The sequence below is a fragment of the Apis mellifera genome, linkage group LG3 (genome assembly GCF_003254395.2).
Source record: "Apis mellifera strain DH4 linkage group LG3, Amel_HAv3.1, whole genome shotgun sequence".
NCBI classification, from domain to species: Eukaryota; Metazoa; Arthropoda; class Insecta; order Hymenoptera; family Apidae; genus Apis; species Apis mellifera.
Genome location: NC_037640.1, coordinates 5,586,932 through 5,605,370, shown reverse-complemented (window position 1 = coordinate 5,605,370; position 18,439 = coordinate 5,586,932). Strand labels below are relative to the sequence as shown.

The following is an 18,439-nucleotide window of genomic DNA, read 5'->3' as shown; positions in this document are numbered from 1 at the left end:
AAGTTTTTTGTAAGTACAAATTAAATCGAGTTGACCAACCGTGTTTTCTTTCTCTTGCAAAATTGATATCGATTAAGATTCGAATAGAAATTCAATTATTTATTTTTACGATGATACTTTATTCTAGATAATAGACGTTATATATAATCGTTGCATAAGTAGATAATAAAATAATAAAATCTCCAAACCCGGTCTCAATTTCAAATCAAGAAGAGCCGCCATTTTCCCCATTATCGTCAATCCAAGTCCAAGTTTCCCGAGGAAAATTCGCGGAATACGGAGTTTACGGTCCTTTAAACGGCCATCGGTTCTCGTTTAAATCAATTCTGACGCTGGTGTAACCACGTCGAGCGAGGGAAAGGGTTTAACCGCGAGATTTCGCGCCACTTCTGCCGACCGCCTGGACATTGTCGATAGTATTGATGGCGCCGACGATGGGCGGCCAACTACAATCGGCTTCGACCTCTGCCCAGCTCCTACACTTCGAGGAAGCCGTTCCAAGGGGCAGCTTTTGATTCACTGCCTGCCGTAACATTCCTCACGGCTGACAGTTCACGATTCCACCAACGGTGATAACTGTCCGCCACTTGGGGCGATTCTCAGTGAGAGAGAGAAGCTAGCTGTCCTGCGACGGAAATTCTCAAATGTTTCTTAATTACACCTCGAAGAACATTTTACTTTTAAATGTGATAATTTTTCGAATAACGATTGAATTACGATAAAAAGATCTATTAATTTAAATTTTCATTATTCAGATGGATAAAATGAGAGACAGATCGAGATCGAATTCGTTCATCTTTCTAAATAAATCCTGACGTTTTCTTTAAGTCGAAGCTTAAAGCTTAATTTAAACGAGCTAGAAATTCTGTTTTTCACAATTTGTCTCAGATACTCGAGACTCAAAGTGTTCTTCTTCTTCTTAAACAACGAGAACGAATGAATAAACGACTTTTGGGGACCGTACATTGCAAAGGATAATTCACCGATAAATCAACCGTACTTCTCGTCCTCGGTATCCTTTTTTGAATGATACGTATCTGAACGTCCTTGGCGCACAAAGGGCCATTATGGACGTTATAAAGCGACGTTGTAAAGAACGTTCATTCCGGTCGGTACAACGTTCGGGTATTAAAGAAAGGGATCGCGCGCTCGTGTTGTTTACGTTCGAACGTTTTCGTTAGTGGAACGATCACTTTCGCTGAATGAAACCGTAGTGGGTCGGGTTAAAGGGATTTGTCAGGTGCAAAATGGATTTCGACGACGAATCGATTGGTCGTGTGCATCGAGGATGACGAATCGAGAATTTACGAGGGATAAATGGTGTTTTTTTTTTTTTCTTTTTTTTTTAATGAAACTCACGTGCTCGTCCACAGAGTATGTCAGCTCCCCGTCGTCGTACAGGACGAACCATCTTCTCTGCCATCTCTGGAAAATGAAAGTAAATTATCAGCGCGTGTTCTACCGAATTATGAGTAATGAAAATATTGGATATATCTCGTGAATTTTTTCTTCGAGAGAAATTTGAACGAAATGATTTCTTCGTTAAGTAATGAAAATAATAATTTTAAAAGAAATTGGCAACGCTTAATTCAGATTACAGGATACTTTTATTCCAACGTGTATCGTCGAAATATATATTTCCAAATTTCCATTCAGGATGAATTTTTCTTTAAACGTGACCTTTTCATTTTTAGTACAACAAATAACACGTTGTTTAACTCAGTAAGATTACACAAGAGTGCTGGTTAAGAGAATAGAAAATTTTGAGAAAGAGTGAAAATTAACATGTAAAGTAACGGATAAAATTTACGACAGGTTAAAATAGATAATTTTTAAAGTGGCTTTATGGAGGTATCTTTTATAGCTTTAGAAACTCTGGGAGAGACTGTTTGCCCGAGAACGGGAACGCGAAGAATTCACTTTCGATGACACCCTGTCGCGTTTTCGTGGAAACACTTACATATATATATATATATATATGTGTGTGTGTATTGCATCGAGTGAAAAGAATTCCGTTGAACCTGCCCAATCCATGCTCATGCAGGAATTCTCTCTCTGAGCGTATCCCCATGACACGACTCCATGAACAATTAACACTCTGCGGCCGTTAATTAGAAACGAAGCTTGAAACAAAAAGAAGAAGAAGAAGAAGAAGAAGAAGTTTTAGCGTTTCAGTCGTCGTCGCGATTTTTTTTTCTTCCTTAAAACCTAATCTCTCTTCTCGCGTATATATATATATATGTGTGTATATATATTAGATTTCATAGAAGAAAGTGCAAGACACGAAATGACAGTTTTAGAAAACGCTCGTGTTTCATCCACTTCGTAAAATGTCGAAATGACAGGTTATCATCGTAAACTACTGTCGCGTTGCGCAGTTCTCACCTCTTCTTCCTGAGAGGAGTAAGACTTACTTTTATGCTTCCACTCTATAAAGAAGGATCAGCGGCCTACGGTCGGTCTACTGAATATTCCCCGTCTTTTATGCTTTCACGTGTGTAATATTTTTTCTCTCTCTCTCTCTCTCTCTCTCCTTTTTTCCCTTTTCCCTTTTTCTTTTATTTTTTTTTTTGACGCGCTACGTCAAATATCGATGCCAATTTCTAAGTAAAGAGAATTAAAAGGCGTTGGAATTCGCCACGGCTATTTTGAATAACTTTCTCGCTTTCTATTAGTTTAATGGACTATTATATTCTCCGTGGCATAAAATGCATCGAATTTTTTTCAAAATGAAAATTGAAAATTACCTTTCTCTCCGCAATTTCATAGATTTATCATTACGCATTTTAATAGGATTCCCAGCCTCTCGTCCAAAATTTTAACGAAGAACAAATCGCGAATCTTATCATCTCGTACATCTGAAGTTCGAACAGGTAGCCAAAACAGTATCCTCATCCTCTAACAATAACAATAACGAAATCAATAAGTAAATATGTACTTGCACTCGTTTAAAACGTTCAACACGTACTTCTCTTCTTCTCTTCTTCTCTTTCCAACTCTAATTGCTATCACGAACAACTCGCTCAAAAATCATCCACCGACACATCTCCATCCTCCTCCATCCTCCTCCTCTTTTCTCCCTCCAACGCCCACGCGCGTTGAAACTAATCCTACGAGGGAAACGAAAAACGTTTCGTTTCGGGGGAGCGGTCACAGTTCAGCAAAGGGTCGGCCCTCGTGGGTCGATCGTCCGCCAAGAGGCGGCGAGACGTCGCGTCGTCGTCCTCTTCGTCGTCATCGACCTGGGTACCGTTGCAAAATCCTCCTCTCCGGAGGAGGAGAGCAAAGAGGAGGAGGAGGAGGCGAGAGAGAGAGAGAGAGAGAGATTTCAACCTACACGAGGCGGCGGTATCTTCATCTGGTAATTATTCAGCGGGCCTCGCTACGAGAGAGCCACGTAGAGGAAGGCACGTGCGTGGGAAGATCTGCTCGTGGAGGAAGAGGAAGAGAAGAAGCGGGCGAACAATGCCGCGGGATTGAGACTGCGCGAGAGAAAGCAACCGACGTAATCTCTTCCTCGTGGAAATCTGGCCTGAGACTAGGAGGGATTCGAACAAGGGGACACTTTTGTATCGAATTCTCATTCGTTCGAGGAGCAAAAGATGAAGTCGAATGGAAAAGGAGAGCGAGAAATTATTCCAAATTTCCGAGCAATGGAGCAAAACTAGCGAAGAAGCTCTAATTAAAGTCGGTTGTCTTCGAGGGAAGAAATAGGCCGATTCTCGAGCCTGTACGTCGTAATTTCGTGCATATTCCTGACCTAGCCCATCATATCTTCCTGGTTCGAACAGGTCGTTAACACGCTGTTTCTGGTTCAACCCGTTCGTTTCGATCATTGATGAGTAAAATCGTGGTTGCTTCATGGTTCCAATCAACGACCCAAATAATAATCCATTCTTTCGACACTTGTCCCAACTTGCTTATGCTTTTCAAGAAACGGAGCAGGATAACAGGATTCACTTCTTAGGATAAAGTTACACGGTCTTCTTCTTCAAAATCTTTCCTTTTCGAACAAATATTATTATTTTAAATATGGATACAGATATTCCATATTACGATTATGAAGCAATCTTTGATCTTTGAAACAGAGTCTTTTCGAATAGTAAAATTTCTTAATCACCACACGGATGATGACGAGGAAAGGGTATCCCTTTGGATATCTATTTAAAAAGAAATAAATAAATGAGTGTGAAAGAAGAGAGAAGAGGAGGAAACAGAGGCAAGTTGGAGAAACGCTGACCTACCGCACCTTCTTCCGGGTGTAGAGACGATCGTTTTGCATCGCCCACGGATCAAGGACTTCTGGTTTCATCGGCACGGCACCGGACTCGCGTCGATCATGCGGGACGGGATGCTTCCTCGAGGGGAGGCACGGTAAAAAAGGTGAACATACCACTTTATCACCGGTGACGCGCGGAATTTCGCGTCGCCACGATCCGGAGAACGCTTAGACACGCTCTTACCAGACGCGCGTCTCCGATTCCCCTCGACTCTATTCCTTCATTCTGTTAAATATATATTCGCGTTAACGTCGACCACATTTCACGTTGTATATTCGATAGAAAATTAGGGGAAATTTGTAATAATTGCACGACGAAGAATTTATTAGACGATTATACGAGCTTTTAAGAATTATCGATAAATATATATACTTTTTTTCATAACAATATTTCGAACAGCGATTTATAACTTGGTAAAATTCAATTTTGCCAAGCAAATATCGTCTGAAAAGCAGTGAAATTGCGATCAATTTCTATCGTTCGAGTCGATAAATAAATAATTTCGATTTAATAACTCGCGAGAGAGTTTTACGAACAAGTTTTTGATACGTACGCCTAATTAGCGCTTGCACTTTCCGCGTATTGCACGCCGTGTACAACGATGCACAGATAAGAGAAATACACAGCCGTGAGTCGTAAAAACAACAGAGAGAGCGAATACAATAGAGCGTTTGGATATGATTCATGTATCTCGTTACGTCGCTACATGTAAATCGTACGGGTAGAGAGACAAAACCGGAGACACAATTTTCTCCGTACTGGAACTTTACGCATCGTGTAACGCCACTTATATATATATGTATATATATATACAATGCTCAAAGCCGAAACATTAATCCGAAACTTCTCTTTTTCACCGGTACAATCCTATTATAGTATCGTTTCACACGGCGTGTGTCATAAACACTGGGCGCAATCGTTACTGTAAATCTCGCCACTCGCATGCCAAAGTTTCTTCTGTATCCCCCGAGTTACATAAACGCAACAGTATCCGCACAAGATCGAATCGATAGAAGGATAGATACTTTTTCCTTTTCGAGGAAACGTAATTCATCGAATTTATCGCTCAACGAATTCCTCAAAAAAACTTTATCCCATTAAACTGAATACATAACTAAATAAGGATAAAAACTATTTTTCCCTAAAAAAAAAAGGAACCTATTCTAAATAATCGATCATTGCGAATAATATCTCATCTTCCTCCCATTTCCTTAATTTTCAATTTTATTTTCACGTTTACAACGACCGTTTTGATTTTCTGATTTCTGCAAAAGGAAGAGAAGCACAGAATCTCCTTAAAAAAGAAGAAAGAAATACACAATTTTCCCAAGAAAATCGACTCGACTTACCAATTCCTCAAGTAAGAAAAAGGAAAAAAGCGATTCCTATTTAGCATTCTCCCCTCCCTTTCTTCTGCAAGCGTTGAAATGAGCGGTCCGAGGCGTTCGTATCCGCGGCGCGATCGTTCCCTCCTCGCAGATCCATCGATTACGGAAGTTGAAGAGCTCGGTCAACGAGGGAAGGAGGGGAGATCGCATTGGAGAGCGAAGCCGCGGACGAATTTATTATCTGCGGGGCACGCGTTGATGCGCGGTTGATGCCGAGGATCCACGTAACGTTCCATCCGCGATACCATCACGATTTAGAGCGCGGATGGTCGGCGCGAAACCGGCGTACGTGTAACGGATCCGATCCCCTGGATAAGGCTATTAAAACGTACTATATGTGTGTGTGTGTGTGTGTGTGTGTGTGTGTGTACACGACGAAATAAATTGGGGAGAGGAGGAGGAATTCGAATGCCGATACGAACACCCTCGAAAGAGAAACCTGATTTCCTTTCTTTTCTCTTCTCGAGGCTTTGGAGTCGAAGTGTTCGACTTCAGGAGAGGATCTTGAAGGAAGTTTTTAGTTTTTTGAAGGAGTTTTTTGAACTGTGGATTGTGATAAAGCTGGGTTTCCACCGGTGTGAATAATTAATGGAATCTAAACTTCTTTGACATTCAAAGAATCCTGTTCGATTCGCGGAGAACGAATTGAATGGGTCGTCATCGTTCAGCGCGAAAATATCGAAGGAGAAGGGTTGAGGAAAAGAATGAGAATCGAAAAGAAGGTGTTCGTGACACGGTAACTTGGCACCGAATGTCCCCGCTTCCTGGTCACCGATCAGCTTGTATCTTCTCCAACTCCGTGTCCGTGTTTACCTCACGATTCTCGCGTGGCGTGGCCACAGCGTGGCGTGCCGGCTACCAAGGCATAGGCCGCCGCTATCACTTAGGATACCCCAGCGGAGGGGAATGGGCGAGGTTGCTGAAGGGACCAATCTGACCCCCAACGGTAACCTGACCCGAGGACGATACAGCCTCGCCGATCGAACGAGTCGGCCTCATCCTCCGGGATACCAGTGTCATCTTTCCAACTTTCAATTTTATTAATTACCTACTTGAATTGTTTTCTCCAAGAATCACAGCCCCCTCTCTTCGTGGAATTTTCGAAAAATTAACTTTATCCAATGTTACGATATCTTTCTGTTCGTCGAGATCGAATTTTATACCAATTTTTTTTCGATCTAATTCAAATCTCCGTTCTGATGACAGCTGTCAAGGATCGATTATTTTTTTCACGAAATAATACTTCCAAGTTTTGAATATTTTTGAATAAATTGAACAAATAGAGTGAGCCGCTTGGAATTAGTGGCTAACCCTTCGAAAACAATTTTAAATTCGCTGCCACCGTAACGATTAAATATCCTTTTTACGAGCCATTAAAGTTGGCGAGTTGAACCTCTTCGAAAACAAATTTTAAACTCGACGCCACCCTAAACGATCCCCCCGACAGGAATTAAATTTCCTTTTTTTATACACGCGCGTTAAAAAAAATAACGAATCAATATATCAAATCAATAACGAATCACACGTATAAACGATCCATCTTCGTCTCCAGAATCCTATTTAATATTTCATCGAACCCGTTCACCAATCTTCGAGTAGAAGCTTGGCATCGAGATCTGTTATCCTCGCTCGATCCTCTTGCGAGGAATCTGGCGTACACTGGGGCACACTTCCTGGTTATCGATTATCTTCGACCACTTAACCGTCCATAACGAGTGGCGAGGCCGACGTTTAGTCACGGTGTCTTATCAAGAATGTAGGCTACCGTCTTGCTTTTCCTGTTGCGCGAATAATATCAATTTACCGTACCGTGGCCATCGACGGCCACAAACGCCATCATTTCCAAACCTTCCTTTCCTTTCGTCCACCCTCGCCTTCCTCGTCGATCCAAGATTAATTAAAATCGTTACCCTAATTTTTTCCATCCCGAACCGTGCTCCGCCACCCTCGATAATCTGCGATCGAATCGAACCTTGCCTCCGCTTCCTACTCTCTCTCTTTCTCTCTCATGGCTCGATCGATCGGCTTCCTCCTCAATCATGATCCGCCACGGTATCGCGAATCTTGGGCGACGTGATGCCGAAGGATTCAATGGGCAAACGGACGACAGTGTGACAGCTATCCAGATGGAACGATTATCCGTTTATTGGGACGTGAATGGGATTTCAAAGTGACGAATGGACGATTCGTTTCCGCGAATTTGCGTGGACGTGAGATAAATTCATCTTAAAGGATGAATAGATTTATAAAATTGCAAGTTTCGAATCTTGAGAGCATTCTCTTCTCCCGTTCGTTGATTAGCGCCTAGTTGATTATCAAGAAATCGAATCTTCTTTCGTACAGAGAGGGGAACAGGCTGCTGTTACGCGATCCACCACGTCTGGAGTCGATCTGGATCTGGGAAGGTGAGCGGTTGCACGAAAATGCAAGACGATCATCGGGAGCGAGACGAGTCGTGTTCGATGGAAAAAAAGCTGCAGACAGGTGCGGCACGGTGGAGAGAAAGCACTCTCTGCTCGAGTGAAAGTTCTTCTCAGTGAGAGAGTCAACGCTGCATTCCGGCGAGAGGACTGTCCGACTAATCGGTGGATCGTCTACTGGATTAAATAGGAGGATAATTCTCGTTGGCGAGAAGTGGCCGACTCGTTTTCGAAAGTTTTCGCTGGGCGTTCATCTTTTTGTTCCAAGGATCTAATGGTTGGATTGAATGGGAAGAAGGAGGAGGAGGAGGAAGATATTGGATGATATTTTCGTAAAGGAAAGGTTTGGTGTAATTTAGAAAGTTGAAATCTGTGAAAGAAAAATAATATAGATGCACGAGACAATTATTATTTACTAGGCGATCGAAAAGTGAATTGAAATGTGAGAAACGATCGATTATTCGAAGATTAAAATAATAAAAGAAAACGGAGCCGTGCGATTGGAAGATTAATTATTTAATCGTTAGTTATTCAGAGATTATTGTATTTTCCAAGATGAAAGCCATAGATCTATACAAGGTTTATAACCTGACCTATACACGTTAAAGACCGCCCCCAATATCGAGAAACCTATAATTAGACGTGCCTCTCTCTCTCCTATGAATACAATTCTGAGGAAATCTCATAAATAGTAAATAGATCATTAATCAATTTCTTAAAGTCGAAACAGATTTTTTTAATCCTTAACTGGATTAGAAAAATTCTTTTATTTTATTACAAATTTTATTTATTTATTAAATTATTATGTATATACACCGAAGCTAAGATTGGAAAATATTTCCTCCGATTGAATTTAAAATTTTCATCCAATGAATATTTAAACACGAATATATTTAAATATTCGTGACACACGCATTAAGAATGCGACATTTAACTTCTTATTATTCCATTTATTATTTCTATTTTGTACTTTGCATCACGTTCTCCATTATTCAGTCTTGGAATAAACGCGAGCCAGAAACTTCACTTTCATCGACACTCGTCAAGATGGTTATACAGGAACGTGGACTGTGTACGCATTGCATTTATACAAATGAATCAGTCTTATCTGTATGGAAGCGAAGAATCTTATCGATCGAGCGAGATGTATCTCATTGCAGAAACGATCGATGAATATTTAGTTTCAAGTTTTATTTCAACAATACGCACGTATTTCTTATTTCTTCGTCGAAACACCTGCAACTCGATATACATCTATCAATGGAATACGATTTAAAAAATGATAAATAAATATTTTATAAGATATCTTAACTTATCCATCGTAAAAAACAAATGAGAAAAGAAAATTAATTCTACCTATATACTTCTTTTTTACTTTTCACGTACTTGTTTTATCGATATTCTTCTTATCCATCGTGAAAAATAAATGAGAAAAGAAAATTAATTGTACCTATACTTCTTTTCTACTTTTCATTGTTTTATCGATACTTCTTATCCATCGTGAAAAACAAATGAGAAAAGAAAATTAATTCTACCTATATACTTCTTTTCTACTTTTATACACCTCTTACATATACCTTTTACACTATTTTCTACTAATTCGTCACAACGTTAAGAATTCTCGAAAAAGATCACCAATCTTCCTTCAAATTCTCCAACTTCCAAATACAGATCAATGCGACAATTTACGGGAGGCTGGCCCCTCTCAGGAGAAGGGAAAAGAGAAAAGTCTGTTTGGAGAAATCAGCGAGGCTGGTTAAAAACCGGGAGGATCTGGAGAGTCCCGTGTTTGGGATCAGGTTGGACGTTATCAGGAGGAGGAGAGAATCGAGGGAGAAATCCAGGACCTTGATGAAAGCGGCGCGCACGGCCACCGGTGACTAACTGGTTGCAAAATATCTGGCGTGTTCATCTAGCGGCGGAGGGACGTTTTCTCTCCGCTGGAAAATCGGCGGCCCCTCTAATTAAACCGTCCGTCGAACGAGACGCGAATCGGGGCGGTAATCGATTAAAAACGATGGCGATAAATCATCGAAAAGATGAACGCTCGAGCTGCTCGAAAGGGGAGGAGACTTGGAATTTTTTTTAATCCCTTTTTGAATCAGTAATTTATCAGTAAAAAGTTGAAATTTTAAATAGAATTGAGAGATGTTGGAATGAATGTAAGACTCGTAATTGAAAAATTTCTCTATGATGTTCTTTATACAGCAGAGAGAAAGAAAATGAGATTCAAAAAATATCTCTTTCTAGAGACGAGAATAAGTCAAAGAAATGATAAAGTCGCGGCTTGAGAGATGAGAAAGGTTATCATCAGGAAAGAAGAAGAGGATAGAATTTGAATGAACGTAAAAGATGAGAATCAGGACCTGGAGTGAATATAGAGGACGAGCTTAAACAAGAGATAGATACCAAACTATCTTAAAAAATTTGCAACGGAACATGAGTGACGAAGATCAAATATCCTTCTGAATCTACAAATCAACCATCCCTTGATACACTCTTAAGAAAATAGAATCTGAACGAAATATAAGAAACTTTCATAAACGCGAAATTTATGACATTATCATTGAAGAATTTCCTTTCTTCATAGCCTCGAAGTCTTCGCCATCGCGATATAATAACAAATTTGAATAATTTGAAAAATCTGCGAATTGAGAAAATTTGTTTAAACGAATTTGTTTAGAAAACGGGTGTTTTCAACAATACAACACATCACAAGTGGAAAATACAATTGAACGATAATTGAGCATATCGTTGAAAACTTGGCGAGGATCGAGACACACACGCACCTGACCTTTCCCGCAGGTGTGGCCGGTTAAATAATCGCAAAGCAACGAATTACCGCGGTGCACGGGCGGCAGAGCGTGAAGATAAAAATCAGAGCCGAGTCGTCGACGCATCGATCATCGTCTCGCCTCGGGTGAATTCGCGGCATAATTCACCTTGCCCCCGAACCATATCTCCAGGAACGCGGTGACCCGCGACACACTTGCCAGTTTCTGGATAACCAGATCCGTATCGTTTCAACGCTCGTTTGTTTAAACAGCTTGGAAATTCTAGCCAACCACTCATCCTCGTGAATCGTCGCCGTTCAACATTCTTATTTCTCATCTCGACGCGCCATTTCTCTACGTAAAACTTTTACCATTTCCCCATAAACTGTCCAATCACCTAAAAAACAAAGTTAGAAGACAGATGGGACAACGAAATTTCCATTTATGGTCGTAAAAATAACTACACTTGCCGTGAGAATTCTCCGACTCTTACTTTCCAAGCAACAAAATTCCAGCAACAAGTTGGAAACATTCGCATGGTACAAGATCTCTTAATATATTTTTATCGCGAGGAAAGTGCACCGGATGTTGCTTCCGAATGAACACCGCGTTGAACGTTGAGGGGAGGGACACGACTCGATAACCTTTCACCCCGATTTCCTTTTCCGGCAACTCTCTCTCCTTTTCTCTCTCTCTCTCTGGAGAAAATGCAAATTCGAAATTTCGTGGCGGCATTCCGCCCACGTGGGCCTAACCTCGGCATCCACCTTGTAATTTATCCCGCGCCAAATAAGTCGGATTCACGAAGAGGAACTGTGACGCGGAAGGCCTCGTAATTCCTGCGTTGCCATAAGCTTCATAAGCGACACGGTGTACCGTTATATATCGTGGAGGGAACAGAAGAGAAACCGTGGGGGCCACACTTGACATTGAAACAGTTTCTTCTTCCAAGCCTCGTGTATATCTTGGATCTATTCGATCTATTCCATTTGAAGAGAATTGCTTGCAAATCTTAACGGTACGGCTCTCCTTTGGTTCGGAAAGAGTTAAATCCATCCTTAAAATCGTGCACGGGACGCACAGAAGAAGGAAGATAAGAGAAGATAATCCGTGGTTGTTCCGCGCTTCGAGCACAAACTTTCACTTACACTTGCGGCACTTGGACCACGCGGCAGTGAACCGAAGACAATAATTTCTGTTCAACGATGGCGCGCGCACCATCCTTTAATCCTTCGACCTAAAAGGAGAAATCTAAAGGTCTCTGCAAATTTACGAAGCTGTTGCTCGCCTCGGAGGTAATTAAAACCTCTTGCCCTCCCTCTCCCCTTCCGAGTATAAGAAAAACGTCCGTCTCCAAAATGGCGCGGAGGCAACCACCATAAATTCACGTCGCGGGCTAAGCCCTTAATTAGAGGAAACCGTGTACCGTACTTATTTCCATAAGTGATTCGAAAAATTCGGCAATTACTTTTTTCCCTTCTTTTCTTTATATATCAAACCTCTTTTTTTACAACGACGAGAAACGAGCAACGACCCTACAATTATCGAATTTATTTTATTTTAATAAAAACCGTTACGCGCGTCTGGCTTTCTTCTCGTAAATATTTTTTCAAAATATTTCGAGGTATATTTTATTTTTATTTAACGATTAAATTCGAAACTGAACCAGTTACGAATTTAAAAGGGAACGTTTGAATATTCGAATAGAGAATATTTTGAAAATTGGAAAAAGAAAGAGCGCCAAGATCGTAAAGCAGAAAAGCGGGTAATTGGTCGGTGATTTCCTCGTTGACGGCACGAAGAAGGGGTACGTGCACGAATCATAATTTGCAGTGACAAACCTTTGTCCACGGCCGCGTCCAATAAATCCCGACACAATGGCGTAGCCCGTTGGTACGGGACCCCATTACATTACTCCTCGCGCCGCGAGGACAATGCCGGCGGTGGAATAGAAACAAGACGAAGAGCGTCGAAGAGAACCGGAACAGGTAACCGGAGGGGCGAGGAGGGACGGCGAGGGGGGCTTTAAACGCTTTTTGCCCACCTTCGATTCCAGAGGAGAGGAGAAAGAAAGAACGTTCGACTTTACGAGACTGGATGCATCATCCGTGGCGGAAGTGACTTGTTCTTCGAGCTGACGCGTTCAGCAAAAAAGAAAAAAAGACATATGCATCTCTCTTCTTTCTTCAAAAATTCAAAAGTTTGAGAAATTACGTCATTTTCAAGCATGATTCTAAGAGAAGATGAAACTCAACGTGGCTGCTACTTTTTTTAAGAATATTCTATAACAAATAATTTGTAAAATTAATAAAACAAGAAAAAGAAATCCTCCTACTCTAAATATCTGACAATTTCCTTCTCCTATATAACGGATTTATCTTTTCGAATACAACAAACGTATCTCAAATACGCAATTCACAATGGACATCTAACAATCGTATCTCAATCAAAGTGTAAAAAAACTATATCTCAAGTAAGCCTCGCCTATCCTCGAGAGCCTATAAATAGAACAATCATGGTCCACAAACAGATCCCACAAATATCATTCGCAAACCCTCGTCCCTCCTCCACCTAATCTCGATTATTAACATTCTCTACGAGATAAAACACTTCTCTCGATTTCTCTCTGGGCTAAGAAATCGTAATAATCTCGCGAATCGACGGGTTTTCGATATATTCGAAACGGTTAATCCCTTGGCGTATCTCGAAACGAGGGAGGGGAGCGAATGTGGCGAGGCGAATAATTCGAGGGGGACGACGATGGAGAGGATACGAAGGCGACACATTTATCCTGCCTCCCTTGGATCCGACATCTTCGCGCATAATCGCCTGCGCGAACGGACGATTGCACTGCGTTGGAAGGACGGTCGGTTACGATGCAATACCAATTACAGGACGCGGTGACGTACGGCCGATGATATTTTATGGGGCCGGAAGCGAGGCCGCGCGCGGAAGATTAGAAATCGAAACGATATATCAACCGTCCTGGCCAACCCGTCGCGCTTCGTACATATAACTTCTTCCATACGCTGCGCGTATGGTCCTATATTTTAATTTCAAATGGAAACGGACGGTTTCCTCGGATAACCGTATTTAATACCCGCGAGAATTAATTAGGCGGACGGACGGGGGAAGGAGAAATGCATGGCCGGCATGGTTGCTCTCCGTGTACTCCATGGAATGTTGGCGCGTTTAAATTATATCTCGCGTTATTTTAAAGAAAAATGTTTATATATATGTTTATAAAGAGGCGGAAAGAACGTAGGAGGATGAACGTATTGTATTATAAATATATATTGGGATATTTCTAAGTTTGAACAGTTTTTCATAAAAATTATATCCCGTATAAAAAGTGCCATTATCGGGATACTTTGACGAGTGATTTACACCACTCGTAAAAATCTAATTACTTCGAGGAGAATAAAAACGTTCTTTCAACACATATTTTCAAATATAATAAAAAAGAGAAAGAAAGGAACAAGAAATTACGTTATAAAAATACGATCCTCAATCGTAAAGGAAAAAAATCCCACAGAATTCCCGCATTCGTTAAATTGCCTTTTTCCAAAAATCTGCTCAATCCTCCCCCCTCTATATTCTCCCGAAAAACGAAAATACACAAAATTATTGCCTCGACGATCTTATCTCGCGTTAAAACATTCCATCAAGCTATTACAACGAGGGAACAAGTGAAATAAGATGGTAACAAAATCTGCGGGCTCGTAAAACCCGGCGTAAACCTTGTCGCGGGATCGCGATACCTCTCCGGCTGAGAAAGAGAAGGGAGGGAGGAATTTTCTCTCCTTTTTTCTCCAACGCGAGAGGCCGCGCGCGTGTACCGTTAATTTAATAAAATCCGCCCGTTTTACGCGCGAAGCCTTGTTCCGAGGTATACGAGGTAAACAGAGTCGTAAGACACGTTTCCACGCGGCCGAACCAAGGTGTATGTACATGTATATACATATATATATACGCACGGTGCATACGGTGCGCCTTAATAAAATGCCACCGGTCGGATTACTCGGCTGTAACTCGGCCTAACATTGCTCGAAACGGGTGTTGCGCAACGGATATTACGAAAACAGAAACGGTGCGAGTTGCGTCTCGTCGGTGCAAGACGCCTCCCCTCCCCCGCAAGGGAACGTGAATGAAATCGTTTCTAGATGGAGGGAACGATCTCGAACGAGACCAACCGCTTCCTCGTCGTCGGCTTTTCGAGAGTCTCGTTCGAGTCGAGTTGCGTTGGAAAAGAAAGCGTGAAACGATCTCTCCCAGAAGGGAGAAGCTTCATGGATCGAAACAGTATATTATAGATACTCGTTTTTCTTTCTTCTTAATGAATATATTATTAAGGAATAAGGAAACTTTACGTGTGAAATAATGTAAGAGATAGCAGTCATAAAGTAATGGCTTCCGTGAAAAATAATTTCAAACGTGACGATTCATCGTTCAACGTGTTCCATTTTTCCTCAGCAATTCTCTCTCTCTCGATTTCGATCAGAATAAAATCTACACGAAGAAAACAAATTTCAACACTTCGAGGGTTATTCTCTAAATATCCTAAAAAAAAAGGGAGAAAGACTTTGAAAAAATCCGAAGAAACGTTCGACAATTCAATAATTGCACTTGCAAGTTGGTAAAAAAACTTGGAGGAGGAGATGGCAAATAGAGAGGGATAGGATGCGGATTCTCTCGAGTAAAAACAACGCGTGCAATTGCCAGGATTCTTTATAGGGGTGAAACTAGCCGGCGGTGTTCAGCCGACCGGTGAAAAGTGGGCCCTTATCTGGCCGCGTGGACAGGGGCGGAGGAGTGCAGGGGCCCACCGTTATCGCGGAGGATGTCCTACGGGAGGACACAATCTAAGTAGCAAAGTGTGTAAGGCATGTCCAACTATCGATTGGCCGACGTATCGTCGACAACGGAAGGTCGATACGCGGTCCTCGAGGAGAGGAGGAGGAGGAGGAAGGGGGGCCGATAAAAGGACGACTGTTGAGGAGGGGGAGGGAGAAAAGAAAAAAGGCCTACGGCTACTATCGCGCTACTACCGTTAATTGAGGATACATGGAAAAGCGTTACTTAACGATTCAGATTAAGGGAACGCGTTTTTCTACTCGTCGAAAGAGGAATTCCACGAAGAGACGGAGTTGCGTTTGTCGCCGCGATTCCTTCGAGATTACGTCGATCTATTTTTACTGTTAAACGACGATAGATCGATACCGTCGAGATCGAATCTTTTTTTTTGGAAAATTATTAAAGTTTTCTTTGCGATGCGAGTCGAGAGAATTTTTAAACGAGGATGGTTGAATAATAATTGGTTGGAAGATGGAAGAGAATCGAATACATAACAGAGAAAGATTCTGTAAAATTTATGTCATGCTTTGAGAAAAGATGACGTTTTAAATAAACTGACCAATTTCACGAAATGAACAATAATTCCAACAACTTTCAAGTTTCTAGATTAAAAAATAAATCTATACAAACATTCTTAAAACACATTTTCAATATCCAACTTAATTGTAATTTACAAGAAATAAAATCTTCCTTATAATCTTCATTCTATCATCTACCTGAACAAATTATCGAGCACGATGATCAAATAAAAGTCAAACACGCGTGAACGAAATAATAATCGAATTAAAAAACGAGGCTTCGATATTAACGACATCGGTCGACGAGCAAATCTAATCAACGTTGCAGGTGGATCGAGGTGGAAGAGTGACTTCTTCTCGAGGCGGTTACGTAAACGAGGTGGAGGAGGTTAAAGGACGAGTAGGAGGGCACGGCACGAAGAAAGGAAACGCGGTGTGTGCCACCTTGAGCGGTTACGCAATTATTACAAGCAGAGATACTCGACCTTTAGCGCCTCGTGGAATCAATCAAAATTGGACGTTCCTCGGAGAAAGTGATAGGATAATCTTTTTTTTTACGGAGATTGCGGCTGTTAAGCCGATACTTAGATCGATCCTTTTGTGAGTAGAGATAGAGGCGCGTAGGAATGCAATTGGAGATTAGTCGTGCAGAGATATGGGCGAGATACGGAGCGTGTGTTTTCATTAAGAAGCGAGATAAGACGTTGGGGAAAAAATTAACTGTGTTTTAATTAAGGAGAGGAGAGATATCGTACCGGTTGTGTATAAATTATGCGCATTTTTTGTTTAGACGAGGAATCAATACGCCGGGTGTATTGTATTTCGTTTGCATATATCACCTTTTACGTCGGAATATCGAAACAGTATTAATTACACAGTATGCCTGTTATTCATATTAGCAAAGTATATGCCTTGCAGTATTCATTGAATAATAGGCAATGTATCGTGAAAAAATACGAACAAAGATCGATATCGTTGACTCGAGTCACTGGAAAAATAAATAAATAAATAAATAAAATTTCCTCTAAACTCTATACATACACTTAAAATTTCCACGATCTGTTTAACCTGTCTCCTCATCTTCCCTTTACGAAAGAAAATTTTATTAAATACGATCATAAAATTTTTAATCAATCCCACCCCTTTATTTATTTATTTAAAACCCATCTCAAAAGGATCGAATCAGATTTTGAAGAGAGCATCAACCAGAGACTTGATAATAGTTTCAAATTAAAAAAAGAAGTTAAAAAAGAAAAATGAAGGATGAAACGATGCCCCTCGAACGAAAGACGGAAGGAAAGGGGAACAAGGTTGATTCCGGGGAAACGAATTCCCGTGGAATTCGCGGGCGAATTCTTTGGCGTTGCGCTGAAGCTGGAGGAAGGATCCCCTGGCGGAAGAGGGGGGGGATCTGGAATTCTCGGCGCGCTAAATAAGGTCGCGTTCACCTCGAGCGGAGAACCCCGCAGCGCAGCGCAGCGCAGAAACGCGGACGTCGGTGCCCGGTTAGAAATTGCCACGCGGAATTTTCCGCGGAGGAATGGAATTTCGCGCGATTTTTATCCCTAAGGGGAGGGGAGGAACTAAATTCTGAGGGGGCGAAATCCCTGATTTCATCGCCCTTTGATTGTTGAACGATCGTAGGATTAAGGAAGCGGAAGATCGAAGGATTTGAGGATTTTACGGATTTTTTTACGGTGAATCGTAATTTTCGATAATTATGGAGAGAGAGAGGGGGAGGATGGTTTCGTGAAAGGAAGAGAAGTTTCTCGCGCGATGAAATTAAATTGATAATTAATCAGGTTTAATGGGCGGGTTTTATGGATTGTAATGAAACGTAATTTTTGCCTCGTATACATAGATAATTATAGGAGGCATGCCAGGCTTAACAAAGGGAGACGGTGGAGCGAAGTTGTATAATGGGCGATTCAATGATGAATTAGATTTAATTATGGATTTTTACGATATGGATACGAACAACGGTAAACTTCTCCTTTGTTTGCCTCGGATGGATTAAAATGGAGGATTTTTCGAAGGATAGTAGATTTAAAAAAATTCATACGAGGATAAATGGGAGTGGAGAAATTGAAGGACTGTTTAAACACGATACGATTGTAAAAACAATCGTGGCGTCACGTTGCATTTATGGGATTGAATTAAACGTGTATCTGGGTGCCAAAGCGTTACCTTTTGCAACTCCTCAAC

The 18,439-nt window shown here is 41.3% G+C and overlaps 1 protein-coding gene across 8 annotated transcripts in view; it reads right to left on the bottom strand.

The window, feature by feature from the left end:
* The window catches only part of osp (outspread), a 185,459-nt gene that overhangs the window by 80,815 nt on the left and 86,205 nt on the right, over positions 1–18,439 (bottom strand). For all 8 annotated transcript variants that reach the window (XM_026439344.1, XM_026439340.1, XM_026439345.1 and 5 more), the window contains 1 exon segment: positions 1,360–1,425. In XM_026439344.1, the coding sequence (XP_026295129.1) occupies positions 1,360–1,425 (66 nt within the window).